The 11024-nt window shown below is 42.2% G+C and overlaps 1 protein-coding gene across 3 annotated transcripts in view; it reads right to left on the reverse strand.

The window, feature by feature from the left end:
• The window catches only part of LOC148398675 (potassium voltage-gated channel subfamily KQT member 5-like), a 91179-nt gene extending 80361 nt beyond the window's left edge, over positions 1-10818 (reverse strand). The window contains exon 1 of one of the 3 annotated variants that reach the window (XM_088374709.1): positions 10108-10818. In XM_088374709.1, the coding sequence (XP_088230835.1) occupies positions 10108-10451 (344 nt within the window). In that variant the 5' untranslated portion in view covers positions 10452-10818. The remainder of the gene's footprint in view (positions 1-10107) is intronic. The other 2 variants (XM_088374706.1, XM_088374705.1) reach the window with 2 other exon arrangements.
• Between the last annotated feature and the right edge of the window lie 206 nt (positions 10819-11024).

Here is an 11024-nt window from a genome sequence, read left to right on the forward strand (position 1 = left end):
GGTTCATGTGTATTGTCTACAAATACATAACGTGGCTCTCATCACCTGCTGACCTTTTGTCATACCTGTAAGAATGTTTGTGGTCTCATGTGAGACTTCAACTGGGTAATGAGGAAACATATTTGCCCGGGGTTCCTGAAATGAGTCAAACAGGTCAGCGGCTCGAGCAAACTAAGAACCCTTTCAGAGGTGTTGCAGAGGCAGATGGTTAGTGGGAAATGTGCTTCGAATACAATAATGTTTATCCAGGTGTTTCGAGAGAGCACCAAACGGAGCAGGCAGGCGGTGCTTTAAGCGTTCTTTCTACTGGGGTGCTTAATGTATGCATAGCCTGTGTAGTCTGCTCAAAAAGTCATTATATAGTCTTATTAATGAGTTGGTAGACAGAAGACACGGCTGAGGCTGTCAAGCTCAAAGAAAGTTCAATTGTGATGGTTTTCTGTTTCTAAGTTACTTTTTTGTGGTAATGAAAGTGTACATTCATTTCTTTTTAAACTACAAATTTGTTTCAGTAGTTTCGAGAAAAATCGAAAAACTAAATCTGCAAACAAAAAATTTTATTCAGCTACTGGCCTTTGTTTGTGCAAAGTGTTTTATTGAATAGATGAAAAAAAAAAAACATTTGCTACATTCACATAGATTGATTTCTTCTATAAACACCACAAAGATAGTCGGTTTCTATTTCCCTGCAAAGTGCTCATAGTAATAATTATGCACTAGTCAAGTCAAGTTTATTTATAAAGCCCTAAATCAAACTTCTACAGAGAAACTAAATGACCCTTGGGAAACATTTTGCAGTTTAACTGGATGCAATGTTAAATATTTGACATTCATTTACCTTCAGGCTTTTTTGTAGAATACACAAGAAGATATATAGTTCCATCAACATATAATTTTAAAAGCTTTCATCTACATATATGTTATCAAGCTGCTATGCCCCAAAACTAATCTTTTTTCACTGCAGTCAAGCTAGCCTATTAAAAACCCAAGTGGGTAGGTAATATGAGACATGTGGTACTGTCATTTCAGTCTGTTATTTCAACAAGCAGCTGTTGAGTGTTCCTTCTCATCTTGTGTTACAAAATCAAAAGTCCCTTCCTCTCTCACCTGCCACACAACCTTACATATTCTCAGGTCCAGCTCATTTTGTGATTTGCAAAGTGCAAACGACTTACACAAATGCACTGCACAGTAGGGCAGAGCCCATTTAAGTGACTTGAAAAGCTATCAAACCTGCTTCAACTCTTATTGATTTATTGTAAATCAGGGCTGAAAAAAATAGAAGTTATATTGGAATAAAAAAAACTTCAGAATTTTGCACGGTAGCGTGGCAAGAAACCATGACGCTAAATGGAGAAGAAAAAATTATTGATATTGTAATAATAAATGTATATATTGTCAGGGTTTGAGGGTTCTAAATTCACCTTTTTGGAAACCAGTTTATGTGGCTGTCCAATGTTTTTATACATCTCGACTGTACTGTAGTGTGAAATCGAAGCATTCACGCTGGCAAAAGTCATTATCTAGCATTACAGCACATTATTCATTGGAAATGTAAAAGTCACTGCCAGGGTACAAATGACAGAGAACAAAACATAGCATAGAGTACGATTGGTCCTTGTTTGAATTTCAATTACCGTATTTTCTGCACTATTAGGCGCACTTAAGAGCATTTACTAAAAAAATCAAAGTGCGTCTTATAATGCAGAGCGCCTTATTTATGGATCAATTGGTGAATTTGTTGATCCATACTGGTTGTACACAGCGCTCTACCAAAATGTTTCAGTACGACTAGTAAATTACAAGGTCGCATCGCTTTCAGCATTACAGCAACCGTGGTCAGGGGCGTCACCAAAGTAAAAGTAGTAAACACGCATACTGTGCACACTCCTAGTCCAACACCATTTGTGTGTATAAAGACGCCAAAATGATACGCATGCCACTATCTGCCAATGGATTGTGGACGCCGAGGCTGATATATCAGTCTCAACTCTGGTCTGAGCTTTCGCGAAGGCAGGAATAATAACTGAACTGCCAAGGAAGAGCAACGACACTGACACGGATAATGACGAGAGGGAGCCGGGGCATAATGAATGCCGTACTCGCCTAACTGTTCAATTCGGAGACGGAAGGGAAAGAATTTGACGGATTTGTGGACGGGGATATGTAAATATGCACATTAACATTTGAACAACGTCGTGTTATTGTGCAATGTTTGCATTGTAAATCGTTCAACTGTCCAAAAAAACATCAATTCGGACACAGAAGAATTCGACAGATTCACGGACGGGGATATGTAAATATGCACATTAACGTTTGAACAACGTCATGTTATTTTGCAATGTTTGTATTGTATTTTGTATTGTATATGAAGTTTGTCATATGTAAAGTTTGAGGGATCAGTGGACGGGGCTATGTAAATATGCATATTATAGTTTGAATCTATTATCTAAGACACCCTGAATTGATTGCCTGACAATTGCCGGGCACATAGACAAACAACCATTCACAATCTAACAACTATTTAGAGTGCACAATTAACCTACCAAGCATGTCTTTGGAATGTAGGAGGAAACTGGAGTACCCGGAAAAACCCACACAGGCCTGATTCACAGTGGGGGGGGGTCTCATGTTATCTGTTGAAGCCAGATGCAATTGGTGGCAACGCAAATGGTTAGTGTTCCATAAGCTCATCTCCTTCATAGCTATTTCAATACGTTCTCAAGCCACATTGTTGACAAGTTTCTACAAAAAGCTGACAAGAAACTAAAATAGCCTCAAAAAAATTGGATACATCAGAAAAAACTTTTATGTCACCATTGTGAACAATCAAGTCTTTCTTCCATCTCTTGACCCCTTTCTCTTTGGTAATGCTCTATTTGTATGAAAGGGGACTTTGCCTGCTGTGACCTCCAGAGCTAACCTACCACTAATATGTTCTGACAAGTCAGCTATATCAAAGTGCTAACAAAGCGGAACAATGGTAAAGCCATTTATCTCAGCATTTCAGCATTATACTAGAGTTCCCTTGACGATATTCTGCCACATATTATACAGTTGCATAGGAGGGTTTACAGGCTGCCAAGGGGGTGACACCCCACCTATAGTTTTGCCACCCCACCTGCCACCCTAATAAATATATCAATACTGAATTGAATATTTATGTTTTTCTTATACTGTCTCCATGATGTGTATATTTGTTTTAATAACCAGTTTAGAATTTACTCCCACACCCTGAAGCCCCTCCTCTAAAGAAGAAAATGATTTCATCCTACAGCATGCTGATGCACCAATTAAGGATAGCCTTAACTTCAATGCTGTTGTGAGTCTGTCAGTCTTTGCGGTACGTGACACAATCGATCACCAAGAAATGAGCTCTTATGAAACCATATATCGAAAACTTTGCAAACAATACTGAGAGGGGCATGAACAAAAGGGAAACCCCAGCAAAAACGGAAGTTCTCTGAGAAAATGGACCATCCAGAAAAAGGAGGTGGTAGAGAAGTGGTCACATCAGCCTTGCCACTCTATCATGACAAAATGGAGATTCAAGGTATATGTTCATGGTCCAACAGATACCTCCTATGCCTTGCTATGATTTCCATTCAGGTGGCCCAGTGGTTGAGTTCATCTGGTAGAGCTCAACCCTCCCAAGCTGCTGATGGTGTGTGTGTGTGTGTGTGTGTGTGTGTGTGTGTGTGTGTGTGTGTGTGTGTGTGTGTGTGTGTGTGTGTGTGCGCGTGCGTGTGTGCGTGCGTGCGTGCGTGCCTGCGTGCGTGCGTGCGTGCACCTGGAGGTGTGGGGTAACCTCTGCCCCCACCATCTGAGCCTCCTGCCACCCCAGCAAAACCTTCCTAAAACCGCCACTGTACAGTTGCCTCCCGGATTTAACCAAGCAAAGCAATAAGAGCCTTTCATTAGATAATTACAACAGCAATTGAAAAGTTTTGGAAGAATTCAGACCACTGAACCACAACAAAGCTGTGAATATTTTGTCATGCATTAAACAACCACGTGGACATCATTACCACAAGGTTGTAAGAAAACAATTATTGGTCTTTAAATCTTCACAAAACTTGAACCGTCATACACAGCATATCTCGAAAGATGTGTTCGATGTTGGGCATTTCAAAAATTAACTGGCCACGTGTGTTTTACTTTTTCTACGGTGAAAGTACTCCAAAAAGAAAACAACAGGGAATCTTCACTGCAAAGTCAGCAGTCATCTAATTTGTGCCCATCTCAAGTCAAGCTTGAAGTGCAGTCTAACTGTGTTAATGGGTGGGTGGACTTTTCGTTCTTTTTATGTTTTCGTAGACGGGCACAGTTATAAATAGGTGTGCTCAACACACCCGACTTGATTCATGGCCAATTGAAGCGACTCCCCTCATTCCCTTTATATTCAGGAGAGGCATGCAGTATAGTATAGGGCAGAAGAATGGGCTCACTGGAGTTAGCCGTTGCAGATCAGCGCGCGCAAAGTACAGTACTTTGTAAGGAACAGCAATAACATCTCCACTTACGGATGATCTAAAGTATGATGTGTCGTAAGTATTCACTTTTGTGTTTTGTTGGTTGGGGTAATTGAAAATAATTTTATTTAAGATCATTATCCTGTCAAATCCAATGTTTCCTATTCTCTCTGTCTCTCTTATCAGAGTGGAGGAACACTGCACACCAATAGCAGTACCATAGGCACGCTGACCATCCAGCTGCAGCCCTGGCCCTGTGGGTAAGACAGGCAGGTCAGAATGCCGCTGGCTGTCCACCCACTACACAGCAGTATTAACAAGCTTGTAGCAAATGCATGGACCAGTAGCATGGCCTGGTGCTGTCCCCCTGCTACACAGCCAGTCGACCCCAACCCTCCAGGACAGATCTCCAGGAAGTATGCTTGGCTTGGCTGTGAATGTGGATGGTGCATGTCCTTGTACAGAGTGCCACTCACATGATAAAAACTGAGTGTAGCCTACGTCACACAAGAATGAGGGATGGTGAAGCTATTTCTGAACCAGGATTGTCTGTCCTGGGGTAATACTACACTGCCAATGTTTTGACTTCAACATAGTATAAGCCGTTTGAAGATACACTGACTTAATCAACATTCTGCAATGTCAGTGTTTTTCTTCCTTTTTTACCAGCTATGACCATCATGTCAATAAAACTAACACCATGTGAGTCCATATGCAAGCTAGAAAAAATGAGTAGGAAAAGAATTATGCTAGATTTGAAGGGGGAGCCAACCCCAAAATTTTCTCTGTAATAATATGGTCTGTGCTGCCCAACTAGTCAAAATACAGTACCAATCAAGGCTCACCAGTTTTATTAAGCTGAGCTGTGGTTGGTTGTGAGTCGTGTGACCTAGGACCTGCTAACTGTGATGTCATTCTCAGTCAGCAGCAAGTGGCAAAATGGCTGCCCTCTTCATCTTCTTTTGAACCTCACGAGGGTCACGGGTGTGCTGGAGCCTAGCTCAGCTGACTTCGGGCAGACGACACCCTGAACCAGTTGCCAGCCAATCGCAGGGCACACAGTGCCAAACAACCACACTCACACATACGGGCAATTTCGAGTGGTCGAGATGGATAAAGTGGGTGAATTTTGTTGCAATATCCACAAACGCAATATTAATCAGAATGCCATCTTTAGACTAGTGGGGACAGATATAACATATTTATGTAATTTGTACCTGGTGAAAAAGCTGAAATCCCTTTGTTTGTTTGTTTGTTTGTTTGTTTGTTTGTTTGTTTGTTTGTTTGTTTGTTTGTTTGTTTGTTTGTTTGTTTGTTTGTTACTAGAACTAAGAACTGCTGTACCTTAGACATTATATGGGAGCAATGAGGTTCAGGGTGTTCTGCCTTAAACGTGTTATTCCTTCAGGGGAAGAACAGCCTAATAGGCAACATACCTGGATTCTGAATGCCTAAATATAGCATGCATTTTTGGGGTCCAGCATGGCCTTGATGACCCCTGACTAACTTCTGGCCATAGTGGCACAGCAGTAAAACCCATCTATTTGGCTGGGAGAAGGACGTGTCGACATTGTTATGCATGGACATTTGTTTTTTTGTTTGATACAAACAATACAGATGCAGATTCCTGTTTTGAGTAAGCTTAGGAAGGCAGCATCAGTTACCATGGCAACTCTGCACCCTCATTTTGTGCACCGTAGGAGACTCACCTGAAGAGCAATGAATTGAGTCGTTTTTGTACACCCAATGAGGTTAAGGCTTTTTCTATAGGAGCGTGTATGAAGCGGAAACAGCTTTAAGATGTTCATAAAATCAAACGTGAAGAGTCTTTTGAATGACACCCACAGGGAATGCATTCATTGAAGAGTTGCTCCACCCGGAGTGCATACGTACATTACACTTAAGTTGATGGAAGGTTCTATTTAGCCAAGAAAGTGTGCAACTGAGAGAATTGTCTAGCTTGAGCGTGCAGGAGAATCTCTAAGCACAGTAAGAACATAACATTCCTCCATTATCTGAACTGCCTTTTCTTCCCGAGGGTTGCGCTCTAGCGCTGGAGCCCATCCCAGCAGTCTTGGGCAGTTGGCGGGGTACACTCTGAGCTGGTCGCCAGCCAATCACAGGGCACACATAAACTGACATTCACACTCACACCTTCGGACAATTTGGAGTCGTCAATCAGCCTACATGCAAGTTTTTGGGAATGTAGGAGGAAACAGAAGCACACGGAGGAAACCCACGCAGGCACGGGGAGAGCATGCAAACTCCACACAGGATGGCCAGAGCCAGTATTGAACCCACAACCTCTACACTCTGAGGCGGACGTGATTGAGAGTACAGTGAAAGCAAAGCATGAGTGGTACAAATAAAAGCTATTTCTCACTCTAAATGTGACACATTTTGAATCTTGTACCACATACTGAGACGACAAAAGTTTCAATTCAGCCATACAAGCTCAAGGAGATTTCTGACAATTTGGGCAGGTGCAATTGTCTAGTTTGATGTTGTTTGCCTTGAAGAACAATACCCATCTCTTTTAAACATAAGGGCATGTCAGAAACAGGTTGTGGATGGGAACTCACTGAGTAAATATAGAAATATAATGTAATGCCACACGAGCTCCTAATTGGAATTTTCCAAATGGGTAAAATAAATTAAATGCAATTAGAAGTTGTATGTGTATGTGTTGAATGTGTTAATCGTTATGACTATACTACTCATGTACAATACATCACAATTTTAAAGCAAGTCAGGTATTTTTTGTTTTCACCATGGACTGGCTAAGGGCTTTCTACATCATCTTGGGCACAATTGACCCTAGCATAGGGTATTCTTTAGCCTTATCAGTACATATCCATGTTGAATTTCCATTTAGGGATAAAACTAATATAATAAGTTATACTAAATTCAAGTTTGAGAGCAGCAAGGTTATATAAGCCCCCCCCCCCCCCCCAATTGTTCAGCCTGCCAATCCTGTAAGGTGAAGGAACACTGCTTTTGTTTTCCCCTGATACTTTTCTGACCCTGAACATACTTGCAAGGATAAAAGTTTGTTAATCCAGAGGTGAGATGAATGGCACTACTGTGCATGTGTATAAGTGTGTCTGTATGAGTGGGATTGTGGGCAGGCTGGGTCTCAAGTCACAAGTCAACTCAGCACAAAGAGCGGCTCAGTTCTGCTGCTGTCACACATAAGGAATTCATATATTCATGGCTGAGGTAAATACAAGTCCGGAAAAATGGAACAGTAAATAAGTGAAGGTACTCTTTTCTTGAAGTTTCTGACAAAGCTAAATGTGCACACTGACTCCCACTGCATCGTTAACACATGCCCAGTGTGTGACAAAAAGGGCAATGGGAGGTGAAATATCTCAGGACAACTTAAAGGCTGCTTTTTAAAAGTACATAATGATGTGTCTGTAAATGGGCAGGCATTCAATTTGCATACAAACAATTAAAATTTTTTTTTTAGGTACGTGTTCCACTCACTAGTAGATGTCGTGCTTTCATTTGCTTTTACAGGCGCTTACTTGTGTTCACACTCTGGACTGAGCTTCTGCAAGTAGAATTAAAGACCATCTATCACTGGGCGGCAAGCAATTACGGTTTCGCCAACAGTTTTCTTTTCCCTCAGAAAATTACAGGTGAATGTTTTGTGAACGTTTGCAACCTTGAACAAACCCTGACAAACTCTGACGTGAACACAACATTAGCTGCCTTCAAAAACACTCAATTGTTCACTGCTCAGTGGGGGCTTAATCAGCCGGCTGCAGTGCACACTCGCCAGCGAGAATGACAAGAGCCAGCCTGTTGAGCAAAGCCTTTCTTACAGCAAAACTCAGGCTCGGCGCCTGGTCATCATGGTGACAAATGTCGGCCGGACTCACTATTGGCCGGCCCAGCAGGAAGTGAGGCAGGTTGAAGGGCCTCTCATTAGCATGAAATTGTAAACTTTGATATAATGCAATTGTTGATCCTCTGTGTTTTTCAACCTAAGCATGTCACAGATGTTATAACAAAACCTGGAAACTTTTTAAATTAAATTCCATCTGAATCTGCAAAATTACCAAGACCCGGTCTAACATGTCTCCATGCAGATATACGTCTGTGCAAGTCTCCGTCTTGTATACAAACTTGGAACCGGAGCGGATGATATTACGTATGTGCAAATTAAAGATCATATGCATATTGATTGACTGTTGAAATCACTATGATGACCAGATGGAATGTGTTCCAACAACCAGAGATGCTACCAGGGATGTGTAGGCAGAAGTTGTGTAGTACAGTATTTGATTTTTACATATATGTATGTATACCTGTTTTGATGACTTGGCACAACGAAAAACTTCCCACAAAGTAGTTTCCTTCATTTAAATTACATTAGTACATTACTACTACATACTAAATACATTACTAGCAACCCAGTGCTAGTTTGACATTTGTGCTGTCAAAACTTGTGTAATGGCTTTATACGTTTAAGAAAAGTGCTAAGATGGCCAATGATAACGAATTAAAATATATGTAAGTACAGTATTTTTGAACGCTAGAAACTGGTCATATAGAGTGGCATATCATATGAGATAGTGGATTCACCACCAATTATTATTGAAGCAAACACCATCCAAAGAAACGAAGCATGGCTTCACCAGCAATTATTATTGAAGCAAAAGATCACCCCCCCCCCAAAAAAAATGAATGATGGATGGGGGATATCTCGCTTTTCCAAATCTCTTGCCGTAGCATCATTTTCAATAATACTCTCTGCCGTGTCCATGTTTCTTCCTCCTTGTCTGACCCATGACCTCAACCACGGATGATTATGCAGCTCTGTCTTTTTTGTGTGCCATCATCGGTGGGGTTTAAAAAAGTAACAAGCATATATTGATAAAGTAGGATAAGGAATAAAAGTGTTGATATTTCTAGGCATAAATGCCAAAAAAAAAAACAGCCAAAAAAATACTCATAAATATATTTGATATTTGGATAATTGAAAGTCAGTAAGGTGGTTTTTTTCTGACTACTGCACTTCCATACTGCCATAAATACTCAAGTCATTTCCATATAATTTGATTTAAAAACTTAATTTCTTGCGACACAGCAACACAATAACAAGCTGAGAATGTATCATAGCCAACGAAATTTGGTTGCCTTTGTCTGCACGTAATCAAGCATCCAGGCATTTCCGCCTAACACGTGTTGTGCACAGACCCAAGACCCAGGACCTCAATCTCTCCACGCACGCACGCACGCACGCACACACTTGGTGCGCAATGCCGCTTTAGCTGCCGCGTGTCAACTTCCTTCCTTTTCTAACAGTCACGTTGCTCCAGCCATCATTTTCGTTCATTCAGATTAAATGCGAAGTCAACAGAAGGTACTTCAACAGCGATGGTTCTTATAAAACATGCACGAATCCCCATGGCCACTTACGGTTCAAAAGCACTTGCCATTTTCCCTAAACGATTTGTTTATCGAGTGTTTGCCCCTACAACGAACGCAGCGTGTGAAATAGAACGTCACTTAGTAGAGAAAGAGGGGAAAAGAGATCGTCCGCTCAGTGTCGATGCGATGGTTCCAATTCATGCAAGCAGTAGAAGCAGCATCAACAGGTGCGCACAAAAGAAGAGAAACTTACACAAAGGCATGGTAGATGAAGGCCCAGGCTCTCGGTCTCTCTAAAACGTTGTACAGGTAATTTTGGAGCCGCCGGTAGCGCACATTCCTGCGACCGCTTTGCGCGCTGTATATGAGCGGCTTGCCGAGCAAGCTGAGTCGGGCCCCTTGCTTCCCTCGCAGGCTTTCGGGTCCAACAGCGCCGACGGCGTTGGAGGTTGACAGTAAGCCGTCTCCCGCACTGTTCATCATCTTTCGTCCGGATTCAACATCTTTCATGCCGTAGCCTTCGGCGCGGTGGTGCCCCGCCGAAGTCCTCATCCAGAGCCCAGTGGCGCCTTCATCTCCGCTGTGTTTCCGTGGCATTGCATCACCCAACGGTCTTCAGAATGCAAGAAGGATTTGGCCGGAAACTGGAGCGCAATGCAGACTTTTGCGCCCGAAGCACTGCAAGGGAGTGAGCCGACAGGGCGAGAAGCCCACTTTTGCCGTCACGCTTTGACCGCCCTCCTCTCTTTCCTCGAGCTAGTGGAACTCCAACCCCTCTGCAGCACTACATGTGCGCCGCCACTGACGCGCGCATTGCCGTGCGCATTGCCGACACTGGCCAAAGTGATCAAATAAAAACCCAATCTAAAGAAGGGACCTACGTACTATGGTATGGATTATTCGCTCACTTCTTGTGCGCCCGTTGACCTTGCGTCTACTCACGAATCAAAGCGCATTAGTTTAAACTTTTATCTTATATCAGCGGAAAAAAATGTTTAAATTTCAATGAATATATGAGCTCCTCCGTGTATGTGACAGGGAGTTCAAACGTGCTTCTCGTGTAATGTGATTTTCCCTTCAAAAGATGAGATTACACGACTTCCCCCCCCCCCCCCCTTTTTTTTCCCACACAAAGCCTATCAGGTATCATAGCTCCCGATGAATTTTCCA

Source organism: Syngnathus floridae, chromosome 4 (genome assembly GCF_059516105.1).
Source record: "Syngnathus floridae isolate MCC-2025c chromosome 4, RoL_Sflo_1.0, whole genome shotgun sequence".
Classification (NCBI taxonomy): domain Eukaryota; kingdom Metazoa; phylum Chordata; class Actinopteri; order Syngnathiformes; family Syngnathidae; genus Syngnathus; species Syngnathus floridae.